The sequence below is a fragment of the Aplidium turbinatum genome, chromosome 2 (assembly GCF_918807975.1).
Source record: "Aplidium turbinatum chromosome 2, kaAplTurb1.1, whole genome shotgun sequence".
Lineage (NCBI taxonomy): Eukaryota > Metazoa > Chordata > Ascidiacea > Aplousobranchia > Polyclinidae > Aplidium > Aplidium turbinatum.
In genome coordinates, this window is record NC_137473.1 from 56,457,473 (window position 1) to 56,478,794 (window position 21,322).

At 37.8% G+C, this 21,322-nt stretch overlaps 1 protein-coding gene across 1 annotated transcript; it reads right to left on the minus strand.

The window, feature by feature from the left end:
- Nucleotides 1-1,815: 1,815 nt before the first annotated feature.
- Nucleotides 1,816-18,182, minus strand: LOC145764465 (uncharacterized). Its single transcript, XM_082576078.1, has 7 exons — nt 16,985-18,182; nt 16,643-16,747; nt 16,018-16,113; nt 14,951-15,019; nt 2,453-2,718; nt 2,022-2,207; nt 1,816-1,933 (listed from the first exon to the last, which is right to left on the minus strand). Exons 1-7 carry the CDS (start codon nt 18,180-18,182, stop codon nt 1,877-1,879), a joined length of 1,977 nt encoding a protein of 658 aa, XP_082432204.1. The 3' UTR covers nt 1,816-1,876.
- Between the last annotated feature and the right edge of the window lie 3,140 nt (nt 18,183-21,322).

Here is a 21,322-nt window from a genome sequence, read left to right on the forward strand (position 1 = left end):
TCAGTTGTTCGATTAAGTCAACGTTTAGTGGTCGTATCAAGATCTTGGATCAATTTTCTGGCTACTGTAGCCTATATGCTTCTTATGTACTTTCTGTTTTTGGTGTTACAAAGCCGTGTATTGTCATGTCCTGTTGCCTTTTTTCGTTTGACTGAATATGATTTATACAAAAACTTTTTGTAAAGTAGGCTATAGTTCCATTTCATGCATCATGGAACAGCTTGTGAATGTATTTCACCAAAACCTATATAAAAATATTTTTAGATTTAATCCATTCGTACTGTCTTGGCATAGCACTTCCGTTACACCAAGCCCAAGGTTGGTTCGAGTAAGGGATGAAGTAAATTAAACTAGGAGGAGATTCACTTTTGGGTAGGTCTTTTATCACCTTGCCAACTGAGAGTATTGTTAGATTTGATATTTTGTGGTGTCCTATAAGACTTCGTTTTGACCACGTTTGGTCCATGTAGTCAATGGTGAAATAAACCCTCTGGGGGTCACTTTGATGACATCTTACATCACCTTTCCACCGGAAAATATTGTTAGATTTGATATTTTTATTATGCCGTGAAATAAGACTTCGATTTAACCTACTTTAGTCCATGTAGCCTACCTGTTTGTCGTATCCAGGCTTACACCTGGTGGTTGAAGATTTAGATTAAGTGGACGGGAAAGCAAGGAAGCCAATCTTCGTGTCCACCTTCAGGCATGCCTTAAAGTGTCCTGCCAAAGACACAGCCGCATGCTCTTGAGCGGTGTCGAACCGGCGCCCTTTCGATTGCCGTTCCAGGGTTCTCACCACTCGGCTATGCAGCCGGCCTACCTTATGGGGTGCAATTAATCCCCTGGAGGGTCACTTTGGGGGAGTCTTACATCATCTTTCCTCCCAAAACTATTGTTAGATTTGATATTTTTGTGATGTCCTGACATAAGACTTTGCTTTGACCAAGTTTGGTCCATGTACTTTATGGGGTGAAATACACCTTCTGAGGGGGTCACATTAAGGAAAGTCACTTTGAAGTCATCTTACATCACCTTTCCACTCGAAAATATTGTTAGATTTGATATTTTTGTGATGTCCTGACATAAGACTTCATTTTGACCAAGTTTGGTTCATGTACTTTATGGGGTGAAATAAACCTTCCGAGGGGGTCACATTAAGGGAAGTCACTTTGAAGGCATCTTACATCACCTTTCCACTCGAAAATATTGTTAGATTTGATATTTTTGTGATGTCCTGACATAGAACTTCGTTTTGACCAAGTTTGGTCCATGTACCTTATGGGGTGAAATTAACCCCCTCTTTGGGCTTTTTAGGGGGATCTAGGGTCCAGATCCACCCGGTGCGGTCAATCTTCCATACTTTTTGTGAGTGACATGGTTGACCCTAGTAACTTCAAGGGGTCAAACCTTTTGTACCTTATGGGGTGAAATCTTCTGTCGTAGGCTCTCGGTCTATTCAAGTTTATTACATTTACATAAACATAAAACTACGCAACAAATTAAGTATCGAACGTTTTCGACATCACAAGATGTCCTCTTCAGGAATAATATACATACAAATTAACTACATCTTTTTAAATGTATTTAATTTGTATGTATATTATTCCTGAAGAGGACATCTTGTGATGTCGAAAACGTTCGATACTTAATTTGTTGCGTAGTTTTGTGTTTCTATATGTAATAAACTTGAAGATGTTAAACTTGATTACGTTGCTCGGCTTCGTATGCCTATGGTTCAACAAGACAAACTCTCTACCGAAGCTCTATTACGTCATCTGATCTAAACAAGCAGTTTATTGTATTTTTAACTCAACCAAACAAAATCACTGGATAACATAATTTTATTATATACATCAACAAATAAATGAAAACATCATCGATCCTTGTGCTTGATGTAATCCCTTTCGAAGCCAACATGGATCTTCAGCTTCTGTAAAAGACAAATCGAATAAGTGACGTTGATTTAATGTTGACACAATTAATTGTTATAACGTTGATTCAACGTAAACAACTCTCACTTTATTGTCCGACCGATCCAATGCTTCTTGTAGCTTGGATTTTTCCTCCATGTTCGGATCTCTTCCCCTCCTCCCATCTCCATCATCAAGGGATTCCAGCATCCCAACTTCCTCCTCAACCTTGTGCAACACCTCGATGACGTCATCGACATATAAGAGGTTGCCATCGAGATACATCCGAACAATCTAACCACAAATTAATTATGATTCAACAATTAAACATTAACAATTTATTTGTGCTGTGATTTTTTTTTGATTTTTTTTAATGTTTACAAGAAATGTTAGAAATTGATTAAAATTGGAAGTTCAAACTTACTTTGTGAAACTTGTTGAAAGTCAGACGTGAAAACAACGTAATACAACGTTGAATCAACGTAACAACTGACCGTGATTCAATATAAACGTTGGTTATAAAATTAAACATGACTTACGGATCCAGGCATCGATTTGATCGCCTCCTTCCACGGACGGAATTCATTGAGAGTCATTTCGCATCCGAACAGAGAAAGGATTTCAACTTTCGTCGGCATCGATTTGAGGAATGACGTCACTGCATGGATGTCATTCTGAGTGTGGGAGGGTTCCATCCCTATCCTCCCTCCATCAAAATGACTTCCAGCTGTGATTGTCACTTCCAAGTCGTTGCCTTCCCTCAGAATATTTGAGATGGCCGTGATGGAGCGACCATCATTGTGATCTAATAATGCAGGAATAATATCAATCAATCTTAGCTCGGCTAACCAGGTTGTAATCTAAAACCACAGTTTGGTTCTAACTATAAAATAATCAAACATTGAACAAAAGTTGTTTACTAAAGAACAAAACATTAATTCATTTATGCTTGGTTGGTTTTGAATCTTTATTCTCGGACTGACAAAGCCTTTATTGGTTATTCCTGGTAGTTTCGCATACTTGTAGACTGTAGAGGCTCTTGACGCAGGGCCGGTTATTGAGATTGGTAGAGTCAAGTTTTCCGATTGTTGAAGAGTTCTTGCCGGGTAAATATTCCATTCACTAGGTGCCGCTGAATGGATAGCAGTCCTGAAATGCGTTGCACCAGCGCCCGCGTGATTTTGAGCCGGGCGCGTAACCACTAAGCTAACGGGGCGGACAAATTATATTGCAAACAAAATTATAAACAAATCATTTTGAACAAAACTGTTTATTTATAACTAATTATAAATATTTTCAGATAAATAGTTTCAGTTTAAGTCTAAAACTCCTTTCCGCTTATGCTCAAACGTCGTTTATAAGTTCACTTGCTCGCATGATGCGAATTCGACATACATCGGTATGACCACGCGACATTTGTTGACAAAAGTGGGAGAGCATCTGAATTTAGCTAATTTGAATCAAAACAGTGCAATTAAAGATCATATTAGAAACTGTCAATCTTGTTTTAACAATAAACCCTCATTGGAGACCTTCGAAATTGTTTGTAAGCGCTTGTCCGAGTCCGACACCAAGATTCATGAGGCATTGATAATAAAATCTTTCAACCCAGGGCTCAACAGGCAATTATTTGCTGGCGGAGCTTCCTATCTTTTAACAGTTTTTGATTGAATTGTCACGTCTTGTGCTTCTCGTATTTTTACTTTGTTTGTGCCACTATCTCGTGCTGTGCTTCTGTCCATCCTGCGTAATCTGCTTTAGTCCTTTTCTGAACAATTAATTAATTTCACCTCTCAAATACTTGACCCGTTGTGCTGCGTAATTTTTAGTTGTCAGTTTGTGTGAGCTAGTTAAGCAAGTTTCTCAAATGTTTAGATTTATTCATATTTTGTTTGCGATAGTGTATTATTCTTTAGTATTTCTTTTAAAAAATACTTTTTTTATAGGCTTAAAAAGGGCTGTATGATTAGCCGAAAACGTTCGCTTATTGTTTTTGTTTTTTGTTTTATAATGTTAAATGGAGTGTTGTTGCTGGGTTACGTCTGTTTATGGTTCAAAAAAGTTACCTCTCTACTCAAATTGTATTGAACTTTATGTTTCCAAGAATAAATTTAACGTTCTATTAGTTCTGTTGGCTATACCCCTTAGAAGGGCCAGACCCATTGCTCTCTAAAACAGCTTACAATATGAAGACTATTTGTTGCTTGCTCTCTGGCTACTTTGTTAAGCTTGATGACGTACATCAATATTCAATATGGCACTAAACACAAAGCTAAAAAGGATTTTTTACCTAGATTTTGATATCGACTTTTCCAAAAAAAAAAACACTCTATTTCTTGTGTGTATAAGTGTGGAGTGACATTTCATATGACATAAAAGATTTACCGTTCCATCGCTTTAGAAAAATGTCAATACTCTTTTATGGGTGTATATGCACACCTTAAAGTGCTTAATGCAATAGACTATTTTTCACAATAAAATAGTTCTTCTTAATTTTTGTCATCTACGGCAGTACCAAAACATCCTATATATCTGTTTTCCATAATAATTGTTAGATTGTGATGGCGGCCAATACGTTTTTTCCTTGTTATATTTTAGTAAAACTTTGGCGAAGGCTGTATTCTAGCACACAACTTCAGATGGGTCGTTGACTTAATCTTGGATGCTGCTATGAATCCATATCCTCCGTTTTCTCAATCTCGGGATGAAGATTCAAACCACCAGCAGTTGTTTTTTTTAATGTCAGCGGCCAAACCCTTTTTATTTATCGAAGTAGTGTGCGTGACTCTACACACATGTGTGCATGAATGTGTAGTTAGATTTACTGTTATTAGTTGGTGGCTGACTAGATGACTACTTATGGTCTTGCGCTACCATCCTGATTGCGTAAATACCAACAGCTGTAACTTACAGCAGTGGTCTCCAATCATTTTAAGAAGCGACCCCAATTTAAATGAAAATGATTTTCAACATTTGCATGCGACCCCATTTTGTTTTTCCCAAAATTATAACATAAATTCGACTTTGCGCTGTCTATAACTGTAACGACACTCTGGACTGAAAAGGTGCTTTCAGTCCAGCGTGTCGCTACAGTTGTAGTGCAAAGTCAAATTTATCTTACAATTTTTCATTTATGTATATTGCAGGTTGAATCCCTGATGAGGACACACGCACGTGTCGAAAACGTTTAAGTTATTATCTCATATACGGTATTTTGTTTTGTGTTTAATACATTATGTTAAACCCGCTAAACTTTAAGACAGATTACACACTTTGGTTTGCCATTAAATTCAGTGAAACCAAGTATTAAAAAAGCTTCGTCATATGATCTTTTTTCTGGTATTCTTTGCTGCCATTTTTGTATAATATTTAGCTACACTTACTAGCTACAAATTACCACTACCAGCTGCAAAGCAAACCGTAAACAGCCGATGAAATGTCTGCAAACTATACCTGCATAAATAATTATTCGCTCGTTCTGGAGTCACCTTGAATAATAAAAAGTTAGTCTAAAGTACTAAACTAGCATCGCGAATGCTTTTGCTCTGTCCTACTTGTCGCAACTATTCCGTTTTTGATTATTGCACCACAATGGTTTATTTGTGACACGAGGTAGCAAACTGTACTCCAAAACACAGGCAAAGGTTTCGAACTAACAAAAAGTATCGGTCTTATTTTTCGGTAATGAATTGAAACGGTAACAAATTGAATATAGTGAGTTGTGGCGACCCCAGGAAAAGTTAAGGCGACCCCACTTGGGGTCGCGACCCACAGGTTGGAGACCACTGACTTACAGTATAATGCAGCGTTTTAACTTTTCATTTACTATGCTTGTATGTTTATATGTGGCGCTATTGAAGCAAAATAAATTCATTTGACTTACACTTACACTACTGATAATCATGAAAAAATGGAAGGTTATAGTCGAAAGGTTGCCGCACCGCAATCGACGTTATGGCTCGAAGGTGTTGGCAAAAATGTTGAAAAAAAGTTAAGTTATCTTGTCAAGGCCATTTCAACATAATAAGGTCTTTCTTGTTGGTCACAGCGGTAAACCATAATCTCTTCTTGGGAAAATTTTAACATAAAGTTCCCGAATCCGTTCGTCTGTATATAATGACCGAAGAAACACACACTTGAACTTCTTTTCAAACAGTGTATTTCTGTAAAAATTAGCCCACGGCTACCAAAAACGAGGGGGTGCAACGCGTACACCACTTAAACTGTCACTACACAACAGATTACTTGGATAAAAGACGGAACTTTTGTCCAGCTAGCAAGCACTAAGCCAACAGTTAAATGTGCGGCCAACTTTCAAACAATCATTTTACGAATGACCAGAATAGATATCAATATCTCAAATTCACGTAGAAAGTAACTGTGACGCAATAAATGAAAGACAATTATGAAGTCATTCCAACAGGTGTTTAAGCTGATGTAATATTTCCTGTTTAAACAGGCCCAAACAGGTCCAAACAGGTCTTATGAACGATGGTGCAATTTTGGCACATGCTTTAGGAATTTCCATGACGTAATATTCAGTAGACTTGAACGGTTTTATATGACGTTTGATTTGTACAGAGATTGGCCGTAACATAGCGGCCCCTAGTTATGACAGTCTAACATGGCATAACTAAAAAAGAATTGAAGGACAATCGTGAGCCAATGAATAAAACACACGATACACAAATTTTTTGAATCACTCACGTTTAAGTTAATACGCAAATACAAAGGGCATGCAAAGAATGAACAGCAATAAGAATAAACACGACGATACATGAAATTGGTACCATAGGTACACGCTAAATGACGCTATATACAATGGTTGCGCTAATAACCGACTGTTCCGGGCTCAGACAAGGGTCGGCCACCGCAGACAAAACCAGGCTCAAACCCTAACACTTAGGTGTTCTTTACGGGGGCGAGGCACGAAATATCCCTCAACACGTAGTCTACTTTCACTTTCCCCGTACTCTCATCATAGTTGCAGACGGCAACTTTAGCTCTACGAACCACAGGCTTCCCTTTCCTAATTTGTGGAACTACCTCATGCACCCTCCCAAGTTGATACTTCCCACGTTTACCAATGTCTTGGAGAGAACCTACCACTACAAGTTGACCAGGCTCCAAATTCTCGGCCATTTTTAGCCATTTTTTCCGGCCCTGAAGACCTGGCAAGTAAAAATCGATCCATTTATTCCAAAACTGCTGAGAAAGTGACAAATTGAACCGATAATCCCTTCTTAATTGGTCACGATCATGTGGTTGCCCAACAGCACAGTATGGGGTCAAAAGTGAGGCAGGGGTGATGACAGTAAAATCCCTAGGGTCGTCACTCAAAGGTACCAAAGGGCGTTCGTTCACGATCCGAACGGCACTGCCTGTGTACGTAAGCAGTTCAATAAAACTGGGCTTACGTATTGAAGAGTTCAAAATGTGAAAAAAGTATTTAATCACATCGGCCATGAAACCAAACCTTTCAAGCCGAAATCTAGCCAAGAGATCTGCCAGAGGGTTTAAGAAGGCAGACAAGTCAGGACAAGAAGACATTACATCATTTACACAAGTTCCTCGGAATTCAGATTGTTTTAAAGCCTTCTTCTTTAAATCAGCAGCTCTATCTGACGCAAACACAAAATTGTTAGGTAGATCAATATCTTCCTTCAACGGTACAGGTATCTCAAATCGACCATCTTTCAACTCAATATTCGGTTCGACAAGTTCTCTAGCCAAATTATCATTGCGAGACAATTCACAGGTTTCATTTTGCAAAGTCAAATCCTGAATGACTTTATTCAGGTCTGCTATTTCCATATTACAAGACTCAATTTTACGCTGAAAGCCAGAGATGACATCCGACTCTGAAGACGTCTGCACTCTGCACACTTTAGCAACGCTTTCAACTAAGGGTGACTTACCACCACAAGCCAACCAACCGAGAGGAGTGAGCAAAGCATGCGGTTCACTACGATTGTCACCAACACGCTCTTCTTTTGCACACATCAAATAAGCGTTGTCGTTGCCAATCAGTACATCTACAGTACTACAATCATTCAAATGAAACATATTCACGTCATGAAAATGACGGAAACCACTTAAATCTTGTTTATGAGGTAAAGTTTTAACATCGTCAGCCCAAGCTGGGTTAACCACCGAGGTTATATCACAAAACAGTTCATCAGTCTCTAACGACTGGATGTTGAGTTTAACAAGGTCAGCACAAGTAGGTTTCTGACCAGCCAGAGTATCTATTTTAAACGACGCTTTATCATACGGTTTAAGACCAAGTTCGCACACCAAGTCACTCGAAACAAAGGTCAACTGCGAACCAGGATCATGCTGACAATACACCAACTTCGATTTGCCAGTCATTGGAGTCAAAACACGAGCAGCAGTAACGCGGTTAAAGGCTGCTTTAACATTTCCAATCTTAACATTACGCACAGGAACTCTGGCACCAGCATCATCTTTACCGACCGAATCCAGAGAATCACGTGACGTCACATAAAAATCATGCAGAAGAAAATAGTGTTTCCTATCGTTGGTAGGTCCACACTTACGACAGTTATTTGCATGATTACAGTCTCTAACCATATGCTGGCGCAAACAATTCAAGCATTTGCCAGCTTTCACAATGACATCTCTCCGATCTTTAGGTGTCAAGCGCAAAAATTCTTTACAATTAGACAAAAAATGATATTCAACTTGACCACGTGACGAACAACAAAAACACGCCGGTATGTCACTATGTCTGGCCACACCGCCGCGCGGTGCGCCAACAGCAGTCGAGTACTGCGAACTCCCTGAAATCACATTATCATGGGGCTTTACCGACGTCAGCCTAACCGGACATGAAGGCAATTTTCCTTTGCCAAACTTTTTAAAATGCTGCGACTCACCAGAATCGCCCATTAGCATAATGCTAAAATCAGTCGACTTGCGCGTTTCCTCCCGTACTACAAAATCAAACAAACTCTGAAAGGTAGGTTCCTCAGTGCTACCATACTGATCACCTAAAAAGTCAAGATAACGCTGCTTAGCGTCAAACGGGAGTCGCTTAGCCAAATCCAAAACAAAACGTCCTTCTAATTTATCACGCTGACCATAAGCTTTCGCGTAAAGCAAACACTGCGACAATTCATCTTTAAACTCTTTCAAATCACTGGAAGAGATAGAAGTCAATTTGCTACCATAGCGATACTTTCTAATTTCTGGTTCTGCGAAAAGACCTCCACGAACCCCAAAACGTTGGGACAAGCGAGCTAACGACATTTCTATCCTGTCTTCCTCTGACAAGCCAGGAGTGTCAGAAACCAAATTAGCAATCGTTTGTGCAGCTGTTCTAACACAAGCTGCTTGCAACAAAGTCAAACGAGTTCCCTTAAAGGGCGAAGCTGCCATCAAGGCCATAACACGATTTTTAAAGAAGACAAATGGCATATTATTACCATCGTAACCAATCAAGGCCGCCTTATCGAAGAACGTCCTACTATTTTGGTATTCAAAAAAGCAATCCTGCTGCTGAGAACCCGATTTAGCGGGAGAAGACAAGCTATATCCCTTAATGGGCTGAGTGGGCTCAGTCACATGCACAGCCCGATCACGATCCTCACATACGTTAAAATCAGGAGACACGATACGCCTCTCACAACCACCCAAATTACGTGTAGCTGGGCGATCAAAAACTAGCGGCGCTGAAAACTGTGAAGGGGGCAAAGCATTACTGCTAATGGCGGCCCCGTGACCTGTACGCTCTGGGGGAGGAGTTCGGTTGTAATTTGCAGACCTTGGCTCTACAGCCTTCGGAAGATCCTTAGCCGCGGCCCCGAGACCTCCTGAAACAGCTGGAAAACATGTGGATTGTACAGTAGGGTGGAGTGAATTTCACTTAATGTTTTGGATTTTGATTTAAGGTGTTGTAATGTTGTCTTTGGGCCTAAAAAACAACCCCGAACATAATTTTGGTTCTCCTACCCCTAAATTGACCCTCCTACCTGAGGTCAAAGGTCACATGAGGTCAAAATTGCTCTATCTCCACTTCTACTGGTGCTACAAATCTGTTTAATGGCTTAAAAGATTCAGAAGACCCATATTTCTATCTATTCTAAGAGAACTTTTTCTTCTATTGCTAGTAGAATTTGACTAAACAGCAAAAATACAGTTTTTGTAGTATTTTTGCATACACAACATTATAGTAAACGAACTTCAACAGCCAAAATACTAAATTTCAGCAATTGGTTGGATTGTTATTTAAGAATAAGTGTATTGATCATCGAAATATTTGTAGCATTGATGAGGAACTGAAGTTTGAACTAAGTAGGAAATTTATGTTTTGATGCATTTAAGATGACATTTCAATGGTTGAAAGGCATGAAATTATTGAGATACAGTTTTTGCCAACAAGTCACACTACGTACAATAATAATTATTACACAAACAATCAAAATTTAAATTGAGCATGAACTAACCAGCAACAACGGGAAGGCTGCGAAGGGACCACCGACAGGTCTTCAAGCCAAGCAGCACCTAATGAAAATCCCATTGCTTGTAAATGAAAATCCAATTGCACTTTTAAACACTCAAAAAATGTCACAAAATATTTTGCCTCCCTCATATTTAGGTTCCCGTTATGCCTCTGGTAATTATAACGAAAAAACAAGTGTTTTTTATTCAATCGTATTCAGCAGTAAAATTGCTTTTTGGTGTTGAAAGAGGGCATCAACTTCCGTGATTTGATCTTTTGCCAGATCACACCATCCCGTCTTTCGAACCCAGCCACATGCATGGAAGCTTCTGTTACGAGCTTCACATGACGCTTTACACTTACAGCTTGATTGTGGCATGGGTGATCAAGTTCAAGCTTGTTTGTTTTGAAGTTTTGTATTGCATCATCATTTATGACTTTGGTTGCGGGAGGTTCCTGTGACATGAATTTCATCAAAGTTTACTATGTTGTGGTAGAACTCGGCGTTGATATTGATCTCCAGTATGATAAATTTTCGAACAGTTACTGTCCTCTCTGCGATAGATTTCGCCTTTGCACAGTTTTCATCATCTGGGGTCATTTCAACATTTTTGCTTCTGCATAGCGAGAGCACAATATTGACAGCTTGCGATCGAATGTATCATCATCGTCAGCCATCATCGAAAGAAGAATGTTTTCGGGGTGAGCTGAGAAGCCATTACGTATCAAAGTTTTTGATGCAATGTCTCTTGCTTGCTTCTAGGGAAATTGGTTGATTCGTTTGAGCATGCGAAAAAAGTTGACAGCTACTTTATTTATTTTAGAGTTAAGCTTGATATCAAACCAACTTAAGAAGTAGACTTTTAAACAAAATTCTACCAGAATTCTCAAAATTTTACTCGGCTTTGTTTGGGAAGTGTAGTATCTCAAAATGCGACATGCAAGTGTCAACCATCTTGCATGTGACAAGCCATCTACTTCAAACTGTGCTAAGTCATTCTCAAGTTTTCCAGATATGACAGCCAAACAAATTTGGTATGCATAAAATTGATCGGAATTCAAACTTTCCATAACTTCTTTTGGCAATTGAGGAAATTCAATAGAAGATAATGGCTTAAACTTAACCACATGCCAATCAGACACTAAACCATTTAGTTCTTTGCCAATTGGGCCTGAAAACGAGTCGGAGTTTAAAGAGACTCCATCCAAGTGCTTAAAGAAATGCCTGAGAGGCAGTTCGTTGGTATGCAGGAGACAGATGACCTATTGCGAAGGTCTTTGCAGCAACTCTTCTAATGTGGCAAGGCTGCAGTGGTGTTTACCTGTCATAATTGGGGTTCCATCTGAGCCTATAATTGACAAATTTTTCTGCAGGTTGGTATTTTCCGGTGCTTTGTGAAAAGCTTTGTGATTCTTACATAACAATCCAACCAATTGCTGAAATTCAGTATTTTGGCTGTTGAAGTTCGTTAACTATAATGTTGTATAAGCAAAAATACTACAAAAACTATATTTTTGTTGTTTAGTCAAATTCTACTAGCAATAGAAGAAAAAGTTCTCTTAAAACAGCTAGAAATATGGGTCTTCTGAATCTTTTAAGCCATTAAACAGATTTGTAGTACCAGTAGAAGTGGAGATAGAGCAATTTTGATCTCACGTGACCTTTGACCTCAGGTAGGAGGGTCAATTTAGGGGTAGGAGAACCAAAATTATGTTCGAGGTTGTTTTTTAGGCCCAAAGACAACATTACAACACCTTAAATCAAAATCCAAAACATTAAGTGAAATTCACTCCACCCTATTGTACAGGTCCACTTACGGATTGAACAGGCGTGTGGAAAAGGTTAAGTAAATTAAACTGTGATTGATGTTCACTTCTGGAATGCCTAGAAGAGCCCTTCCTAGAGCTACGCCGGGAGCCCAACTCAGAACGATATTCAGCTAAAACTACCTCTTTACGTTGTTCGGCCCTCAACTGAGCGTCTTTGAGTGCGAACTCAGCAGCTCTAGCTTCGGCTCTCGCGGCGGCCTCAGCAGCTCTCGCTTCGGCCTCAGCAGCTCTCGCGTCGGCCTCAGCTCTCGCGGCAGCCTCAGCTCGTATGGCCTCAGCTCGTATGGCCTCAGCTCGTATGGCCTCAGCTCTTGCGGCAGCCTCTGCTCGTGCGGCAGCCTCAGCTCGTATGGCTTCAGCTCTTGCGATGGCCTCAGCAGCTCTTGCTTCGGCCTCAGCTTGGATCTGGAGCTCCTCTCGTCTTAACTGTAGGTTAATTTGTGCAACTATCCGTGACGAGCTCTCAGACATCCTAGTGCTTACATTTGAGGCGCTATCCTCAGGATGTATGTCAGCATCCAACCTATCTGACAACTCACTTTCTTTTTGTTCGAAGTTATTTTTTAACGAGTTAAATTCGGGATCTACCCTATCACGAAGTTCTGCTAAGATTGCAGAGTTAACAATTTTACTCAAAAGAGCATGGAAATGCCGTAATTCCTCTTCTAAAGTAGATAACTTAGATCTAAAAATTAACAGTTCCTGCTTATCACTCAAAGAACCTAGGGCTACAGAAAGTTTCCCAATTTGAGTCAAAATATCCCGTCTAAGATGCCGGGCCTCTCGAACTGACTTAGCCTCATCGTTAATGGGTCCCTCCCCAGAATGGCCTGCCCGACCGCAAAGAACATCATCAGGCTTAAACTCAGTCGAGTCGACGGCGGTCGAGTCCCTGTCGCCACCGAGTGTAGACATATTAAATGTTAGGGCTAAATTTAACAATTAAAAAATTAAGTTACACAAACACACAAATTACAGTAGTTATAAAAAACTTAACTGCAAAGACCGTAAAAAATACAAAAAAGAATTTAAATGCACGATACCGTAGCTGTACGAGTATGTGAAGTCCAAACGTCCACAAAACTTGCTTGGATTCTTCCACTTGAATCTTCAAGCACAGATGGATTGCCTTTAATCTTCTTTCTTGCCAATAAATGTCAAAGTTATTTTTCTTCTGTACCAAACTGAGAAGAAATGTCTTTACTTTTCTTTACTTCTTTAGACTACCAACCAATAAGATCTTCTTTTATTATTTCTTTGCTTCTAAGTGCTTCTTAGCCTACCAACTAACCAACTTCGTCTTTTATTTTTTTGCTTCTAAGTGCTTCTGCGCCAAACACTAGACAGAGAATCGTCTTTTATTTTTTATGGTCACAGCGGTAAACCATAATCTCTTGGGAAAATTTTAACATAAAGTTCCCGAATCCGTTCGTCTGTATATAATGACCGAAGAAACACACACTTGAACTTCTTTTCAAACAGTGTATTTCTGTAAAAATTAGCCCACGGCTACCAAAAACGAGGGGGTGCAACGCGTACACCACTTAAACTGTCACTACACAACAGATTACTTGGATAAAAGACGGAACTTTTGTCCAGCTAGCAAGCACTAAGCCAACAGTTAAATGTGCGGCCAACTTTCAAACAATCATTTTACGAATGACCAGAATAGATATCAATATCTCAAATTCACGTAGAAAGTAACTGTGACGCAATAAATGAAAGACAATTATGAAGTCATTCCAACAGGTGTTTAAGCTGATGTAATATTTCCTGTTTAAACAGGCCCAAACAGGTCCAAACAGGTCTTATGAACGATGGTGCAATTTTGGCACATGCTTTAGGAATTTCCATGACGTAATATTCAGTAGACTTGAACGGTTTTATATGACGTTTGATTTGTACAGAGATTGGCCGTAACACTTGTGCTTCTCGGCTGTCCAGTGTAGCAAGAATTGACAACGAAAAACACGTGCTTCGCCCATAAGGCTTGGCTCTTTTTTTCCATAAAGGTAAGGATTCAATTGACTGAAAAAAAAAACAGCGGTTGAGAACCACGTGGCATGAATCAGTGGTGCGTTACTGATGCTAGTTCTGTAGCTTGACCAGCCACTTTCTAGTTTGTTCCAATATCAGCAAGAGAAAAGTTGAGATAGGTAGATAAGCTTGAGACAACCAGTAACGTTTTTTTATATCTCCACAGGTTACCATCTACCGCAGTACGTCCCCTTTATCAGAGTAAGTCTCTCACCTCCCTGATAGGTATCATCCATGTAAGTATGATGTGCCTGCTGAGTGTTTGGATGTGTGGACGGCTCCCGGAGCGGACACATTAATGATGAGTCGGGTAACAAATTCATTTCATATGAAAAATGTAAACTTGCAAGGTGTAGTGGTATCCATCTTGAGCTCGTTGTGTGATAAAAAAATCCCAGTCTCATAGCGGAAATACTGTACGTGTCTATCGCTGTCAATTCTACGATCTAAGCATTGCACTACACCTTCTACACTGGTATGGTTAGCAAAACACAATGCTCGCTGTTCTATAGTGAGTTGTAAGGTAATGCTGACGCCAAGAAGATCGCTCCTTCCCAACAGGTCTTGCTTGGTAAATAAATTAGGTTTGAACTACACAAAAAGCAATGCAATGTTGAGTTTTAGTCCTTTAATTAGCCACACCAAAAATGGTGAAACATATTTAACATAGAACACTGTGTTTACCAGGAAAAAGACTTTTACTTACTTGCAGCAACTTCTCCAGTTTTCTTGTACAGCTCTAAAATAAATACTTTCTGCTTTTGCAACTTTTCACCTGAAAGAAATTACATTTTACGGCTTGCCATCATCACTTTCGCAAACGTACAACCTCAACATTGTCAAACAGCACATTAGCTTTGTTAATAAATCACTGCAAGGTCTGAAAATAATTTCTTTACTAAAATTTGTTGTTTGTAATTTGTTGTAAACTTTTGACGAGCGGTACAGATCTGCGTTTTGCTAAAGTGTTTGCGAGATGTCGTGTAAAAAAAATTGTGGAAATGCGGTTCCAACTTTACTACACTCTGGTTTGTCATTTTATCTTTTATTAAACAAATAATCTTGGAGCGCAAATGAACTTCTCAGCGTTTGAAGTGAAGAAATAAAGTAGCCTGTGTTTCAAGTTACTTTATATAGTAAAAGTAATTTGCGTTCTTCTGGTGACTATTTACTAGGTTACCTCTTGATGTTAAGGATGATAACTAGCTTTTGTATTTCCGACGTTTCGTCAGTCAGCACGACTGACTTTATCAAGGTGGTTAAAACAGGTTAACACAACCTGTTCAGCAACGATGGCACAACACAAAAACATACTGATAAAATGAATAAAGTAAAGCAGCGAGAATCAGAATTAAAACACGCAACAAGATACCTAGAGGTTAAACTGAATGCAGTGAATGCCTACTGGTTTTAGGCATTCACTGCATTTAGTTTAACCTCTAGGTATCTTGTTGCGTGTTTTAATTCTGATTCTTGCTGCTTTACTTTATTCATTTTATCAGTATGTTTTTGTGTTGTGCCATCGTTGCTGAACAGGTTGTGTTAACCTGTTTTAACCACCTTGATAAAGTCAGTCGTGCTGACTGACGAAACGTCGGAAATACAAAAGCTAGTTATCATCCTTAACATCAAGAGGTAACCTAGTAAATAGTCACCAGAAGAACGCAAATTACTTTTAATATCAAATGCCTGGTGAACAGTCTCTCTCTGTTTTTACTTTATATAGTGTTGCTATAGTCCTCATTTAACGCATAAATGTAAAGTATTCTTTACCTGGTAAAGATAGCCGGGTTTGCTGGGAAGGTTCTTGGCGTGGTAAAGAAACGGATTCTTCTGAAGGTAACTGGATGGTGGAAGAGCTTGAAGAATCTATAAAAACGCAAACAGGTTTGCAATCGCTAAACTATAGATGTTAAAGTTAATACTTTGTGAAGTTGTTGAAATTGTAACTCAACTCACAAATGTAAACTAGTCTTGCCTATATTTTACTTGAAAGAGAATGACGGTTTTAAACCTTAAAAGGAAACGATGATTAACTTGGTTGTGCTTGCGTCATGTGATCTTTGAACACTTTACATCAGTAATAAGTCTGCTAACAAATCACTGCTAACGTTTGAGTCCAAACTCAGTTTATACAATACAAGGTCAAAGTAAAAAATTATCTTATTATTATTGTTTGCCTTAAATTTACATGCAGTTGCTTGGCCTCGTAAATTTTGCGTTGGCCTGGCTCATAATTTAAACTTTTTTTATGAAATATGTACACTAAAACAAATTTTGCAGAACATTTAGAAAATGTCGCGAAGTGGCAGATGCTTGGCAGATTAATTGCAAACAAGCAAGCATATATTGCTTTTTGTCACAAAATAATCGCAAAATATCTAGCTTATATTCCTACTTGAAGCAATTTGTGAAGACGAAGTTGTTGGTTGAGATGACGTTTGTGTCAGTGCTGACGTAGATGCCATTGAAGGAAGTTTGTTAACTGCAGAGCTCGAGAGATCTGTAGAGTTGGAAAAAAGCATTGTTGTTGGTGCAATAATTATTATATAAAATGAAATCAAGTTTCAAGGTTTTATTGTACAATTAAAATTTGTTTAAGGAGTATAACTTATTGTAATGATTTTTCCCCATAAAGTTGATAAATCATGTCTTTACTTATGATAATGAAAAGAAACGCGATAATATAATTTGTTGTTAGTTTTATGATGAATGGTCTGTAGATAAAACACAAACTTACCTTTGTTCATGATCGGATCCAAAAGGAGTCCGGCCGTGAACTGGACAACCACAGACCAGTGATCCTCAAGTAAGTTATTTTGAACGACTAATTTGAAATCAGATAATGACATTTCACGACAGATGTATAAAGCACTGAAGTATTCTTGGAAGGTCTGGTGACTAAAATATAACCGTTGCTGCCCTTCCAGGAGTGGATATTCTCTGTTTGCTCCCATTAGAGTGACGACAAGATCTTGAACTACCTGACTGGTGAGACCTTCTTTTATAAGATCGTCTGTTGTGATCAATACGGTTCCTTTTTTTGTTGCTTCATACGCGATTTTGGAAAGTCTAATGACAACATCATCAGATGTAGAAACGGCGTGTGTAGAGGCTTTAAGATTTAATAATACAGTATGAAATATCCTGGTCATCGTGGATATATCATCAATTTGTGACGATCCAAGAGATGCTCTTACATAAAGTTGCAGCATCAGAGGATTGTGAGACATTGATTTTAAATGAGGGGTTTTTACTGAAAGATTGTTCCAAAGAATCTTAGATTGTTGTTGGTCGTTGACCAACGCGTCGAATAACGTTTTCATGTTGTCAGGCGTCAGATCACGAATGAAGTAAGTGCGATTGGGTCGGCATCTTTTTGGAATATTAACCATAGCGTGTGGTCGAGAAGCGAATATCAGGTGACAATTTACAAGAAACTTTCCTAAACAAAGATTCGAAACAAGTTCCCAATATTGAAGTGGAGTGTTGTAATTGGATTTTTTCACATTTTCGTTTAAGTTCCATCTCACCTGATCAAATCCATCAAAAATAATGAAGCAGTTTTCCGGATTGGCTGTGATCCATTCAAACACAAAAGTCTGTTCTTGTTCGCTTAAGTTGTAGTTGCAATCTCCCAGTAGAAACTCTTTCAATGATAATTGTTCGTTGCAGTCATTCATGTCCATAAAAAGCTTCTTTAGAACAAGGCAGTTTTCACTTTGAGAAAGTCGTCGTGCCAGGCGTCTTGTTAGGGTCGTTTTTCCTGACCCAGGATATCCGATAACCGACACAAAACTGTTCTTTTGAATATCAGAAACTAATTGATCGATTGTTACTGCTTGGTCAGAGGCGGCCAACTTAATTTCTTGACTTTTAGGATTGTATTTGTCATCGTCAGGAATGAATCTTCCTTGGTAAAAACCAACTTGAACCATTTCAGGATAAATTTCTGGAAAACCCTCCGAAGAAACTTTAAAATTGGAGAGATCAACGTCATATTTGGAATGATATTGTTTGCAAGTTGCTTTTTGAAGTTTTTTTAATCCTTGTTTTGAACCTGAACATCAGAAATGAAAATTGTTTGCCAAAATTATTTGTGCAATTACATGGCGACTGGTTTTGCTGGCAGCCTTACTTGATTAGACTTTAAGTGACTTGTTGTTCAACAAAGTGAAATAAAAGTTCAACAAAGAGTCCAAACATGTAAAGCTAAGTACAGTGAAGATTTTGATTTAACGTCTCATTTCGTCCACAGGTCATACGTATTATATATTTTCAATACAATATTACAAACTTTTGTGAAGGATTTTAACATTAGAATTACAAAGGGCCACCTCCATCTGTCATCACAAAAACCTCAATTAAAACGTTCAAACTGAAAATCAAGCAGATTGATTCCAACACCTGTGACGTCACAAAGAAGCAAAATGCAATTTAAGAAGAGATAACCTGTAGTAACTTGTAGAAATCAAATAAAAATTTATTTTTAAATTTATTTTATTTTGAAGTATTTGAGTTTAAATTTGTTCCGATGACGCTTTTGATGATGATTTTGGTCATGCGTTTTATTTATTTTCAAACCAAGATTAAAAAGTGTCGTGAAGGATTTTGTTAAATGCAGGCAGAAGTTTTAGAAATTTTACCAAATCACCATGTTGCGAAACAGGGCTGTTCGAAACAAAAATATTTCGTATTTTTAAAAGATGAAATTTCATATCTTGTTTTTCTTTTCGTTTTGAAATAATTTTGTTATGTTAGTAAACAATTTCGTTTCGTTAAACCGTTGTGTTTCGTTCCCGTCCGAAACGAGACAATGCGCATAAAAATTACAGAATGGAAGTTACACCACAAAAAACAACAACAAAAACTCAGGTTTCCAAGTGATCTTGCACCATCGTTTTCAAAAGTTCCATAGGCTACTAGCAATAGCCCACCGATCGGCATCGTAAAATGAGGTGATTTGAAATTCTCATTTCTGCAGTCAGAAGTAAATCTGACGCATATATTGGTCATGTAATGTTTATTAGTAAAAAGATCCAATGATGTCAGGAATTTTTCTAGAAGTATCGGATGTGAAACTGCCTACTCAGAGTAGGATGCGTTATGCAAAAGTGTTGCCAGATGTTTTTAGTTAAAATGCAATTTTTGGTTGTCTCATGAATACACAAACTCTAACTCAAGACTTTTAAAAACTCTAAACATTTAATCTAATGCCATCTTTTATTAGCTCATTAACTACTAAGCCTGGATACAACAAAAATAACTTTTGATGATAATAACGTTTAGCCATAATTTGATCATAAGAAGTTATAACTTAAAATAAAATAACAAATTTATTAACAAATTTACTACTGTAAGAATTTGAAAGCTACTTATTAATAAATTGATGGGTTTGCGTTGCAGTAGCTCATTTAGTAAATTCGTATTTTCAGGCTGTAGCCTAATTTCTTTGAACAGCATTAATTTCCAAACACTATCACAAAATAATTGAATTTTACAAGTTTTTAAATAGATTTAACTGCAAACCAACGGTTTATTTCTGAGCTGCCTAAGAATAAAAATTGTGTTTGAAATAGCATCTGGCAGCACTGTTTAATAACGTACCCTACTCTGAGTTGGTGCCTTCACATCACGTTCATCTAGAATTATATTCCACTCACTCAGTTCGCTCTTAACTTAGCAGTTCTGTAAGTTAAATCAAATTATGGTATCATTAAAGATGCCTCAAAGAGGAGGAAGTGAGCTTCAAATTATTCTTTGTCTGAATTACCCTGCTTTAGTTTACGTACCCTTCCATGTTGTGAAGACTTTACGAGATAAACTGATGACACTTTTTTCACGTTTATGTTTCTTATTTTACGGGTGTAAGCCTGGATTCGACGTTTTAGTAAAAAAGTTTAGAAATATTTTTTGAAATATTCAGAAACAATTTGTTTCGTTACAAATTTTAAAACATTTCTTGTCAATCAATCAATCAATGTTTTATTTGTCAGTAACAGGAACATAGGTACATGTTTGAAATATGCAATATACACAGTACAAAAGTTACACAAGTTCCCATACCGACAGGGAGACAACGAGACGACCATACGGTCTACTTGTCAATTGCCACCCTACGGAAATTACGATTTTGCCATTTAAAATAAGCTTACAAGAGAAAAATAATAATTGAAACGTTCCCGCGCTTCAACAACAGCATACGCACAAAAAAAAACATATTGATGATAACGTAGGCCAAAACACAAAATTCCATGAAGCAAGCAGAGAATAATAAAGTTTCCGAAGAAACTGACAAGTTGGTTTCCATAACATATCACTTACGATGCACTGTAGCTTTGTAAAATTAACGTTTTGATCTCTTTTTTGAAACAATGAAATGATAACTTTTTTAGCCTACTTGGAACCTCTGACCAGAGCATTGGTCCCAATACCTGCATGAACTTTTTGCCATATTCTGTGTTAGATCTATTTATAAAATAGTTGTTGCTTGTTTGATATCTTGTGTTATGCTGATGAATTCTCGATGCAAAAGTATTTGTCATGGTTTCGTTTCGTTTCAAATTATGTTTCTTTATGAAAGATTTTGTTTTGAACAAAAATCAGTTTTAAACAGTCAATTCAAAATTAAATTATGTTTGGAAACAATTGTAAAAGTATCAAAATAAAGATCTTTGTATAATATTCCTCCTGGATTCAAAACATTTTGAGTGAAGTTTTATTCCAAGTTTCAGTCGCTTAGTTTTAATCCTGTAATGGCCTGCTTGAAAATCATTCATTTAGCATATCCACAAAACCCTGAATAACATTTTGTTGATATTAATTTTATTGTCGATTGTTTACTGTATACTAAATGAACAGAGTGCAAATCTGCTTAGTCTTACTCAGTAATGTAATATATCTACATTCTTATTGCAACAAACAAGTGACGTCATGTGTTTTAATGTTATTCCAGCTTCGTAATAAAAATAAATATTTTGATCAGTGCTTAGCTTATAACTTTTTACTACATTTTCAAGTTTTTGATTTAACAAGAATTAAAAGTATGAAGCTGATTTGTTTGCATAGCTTGGCATAG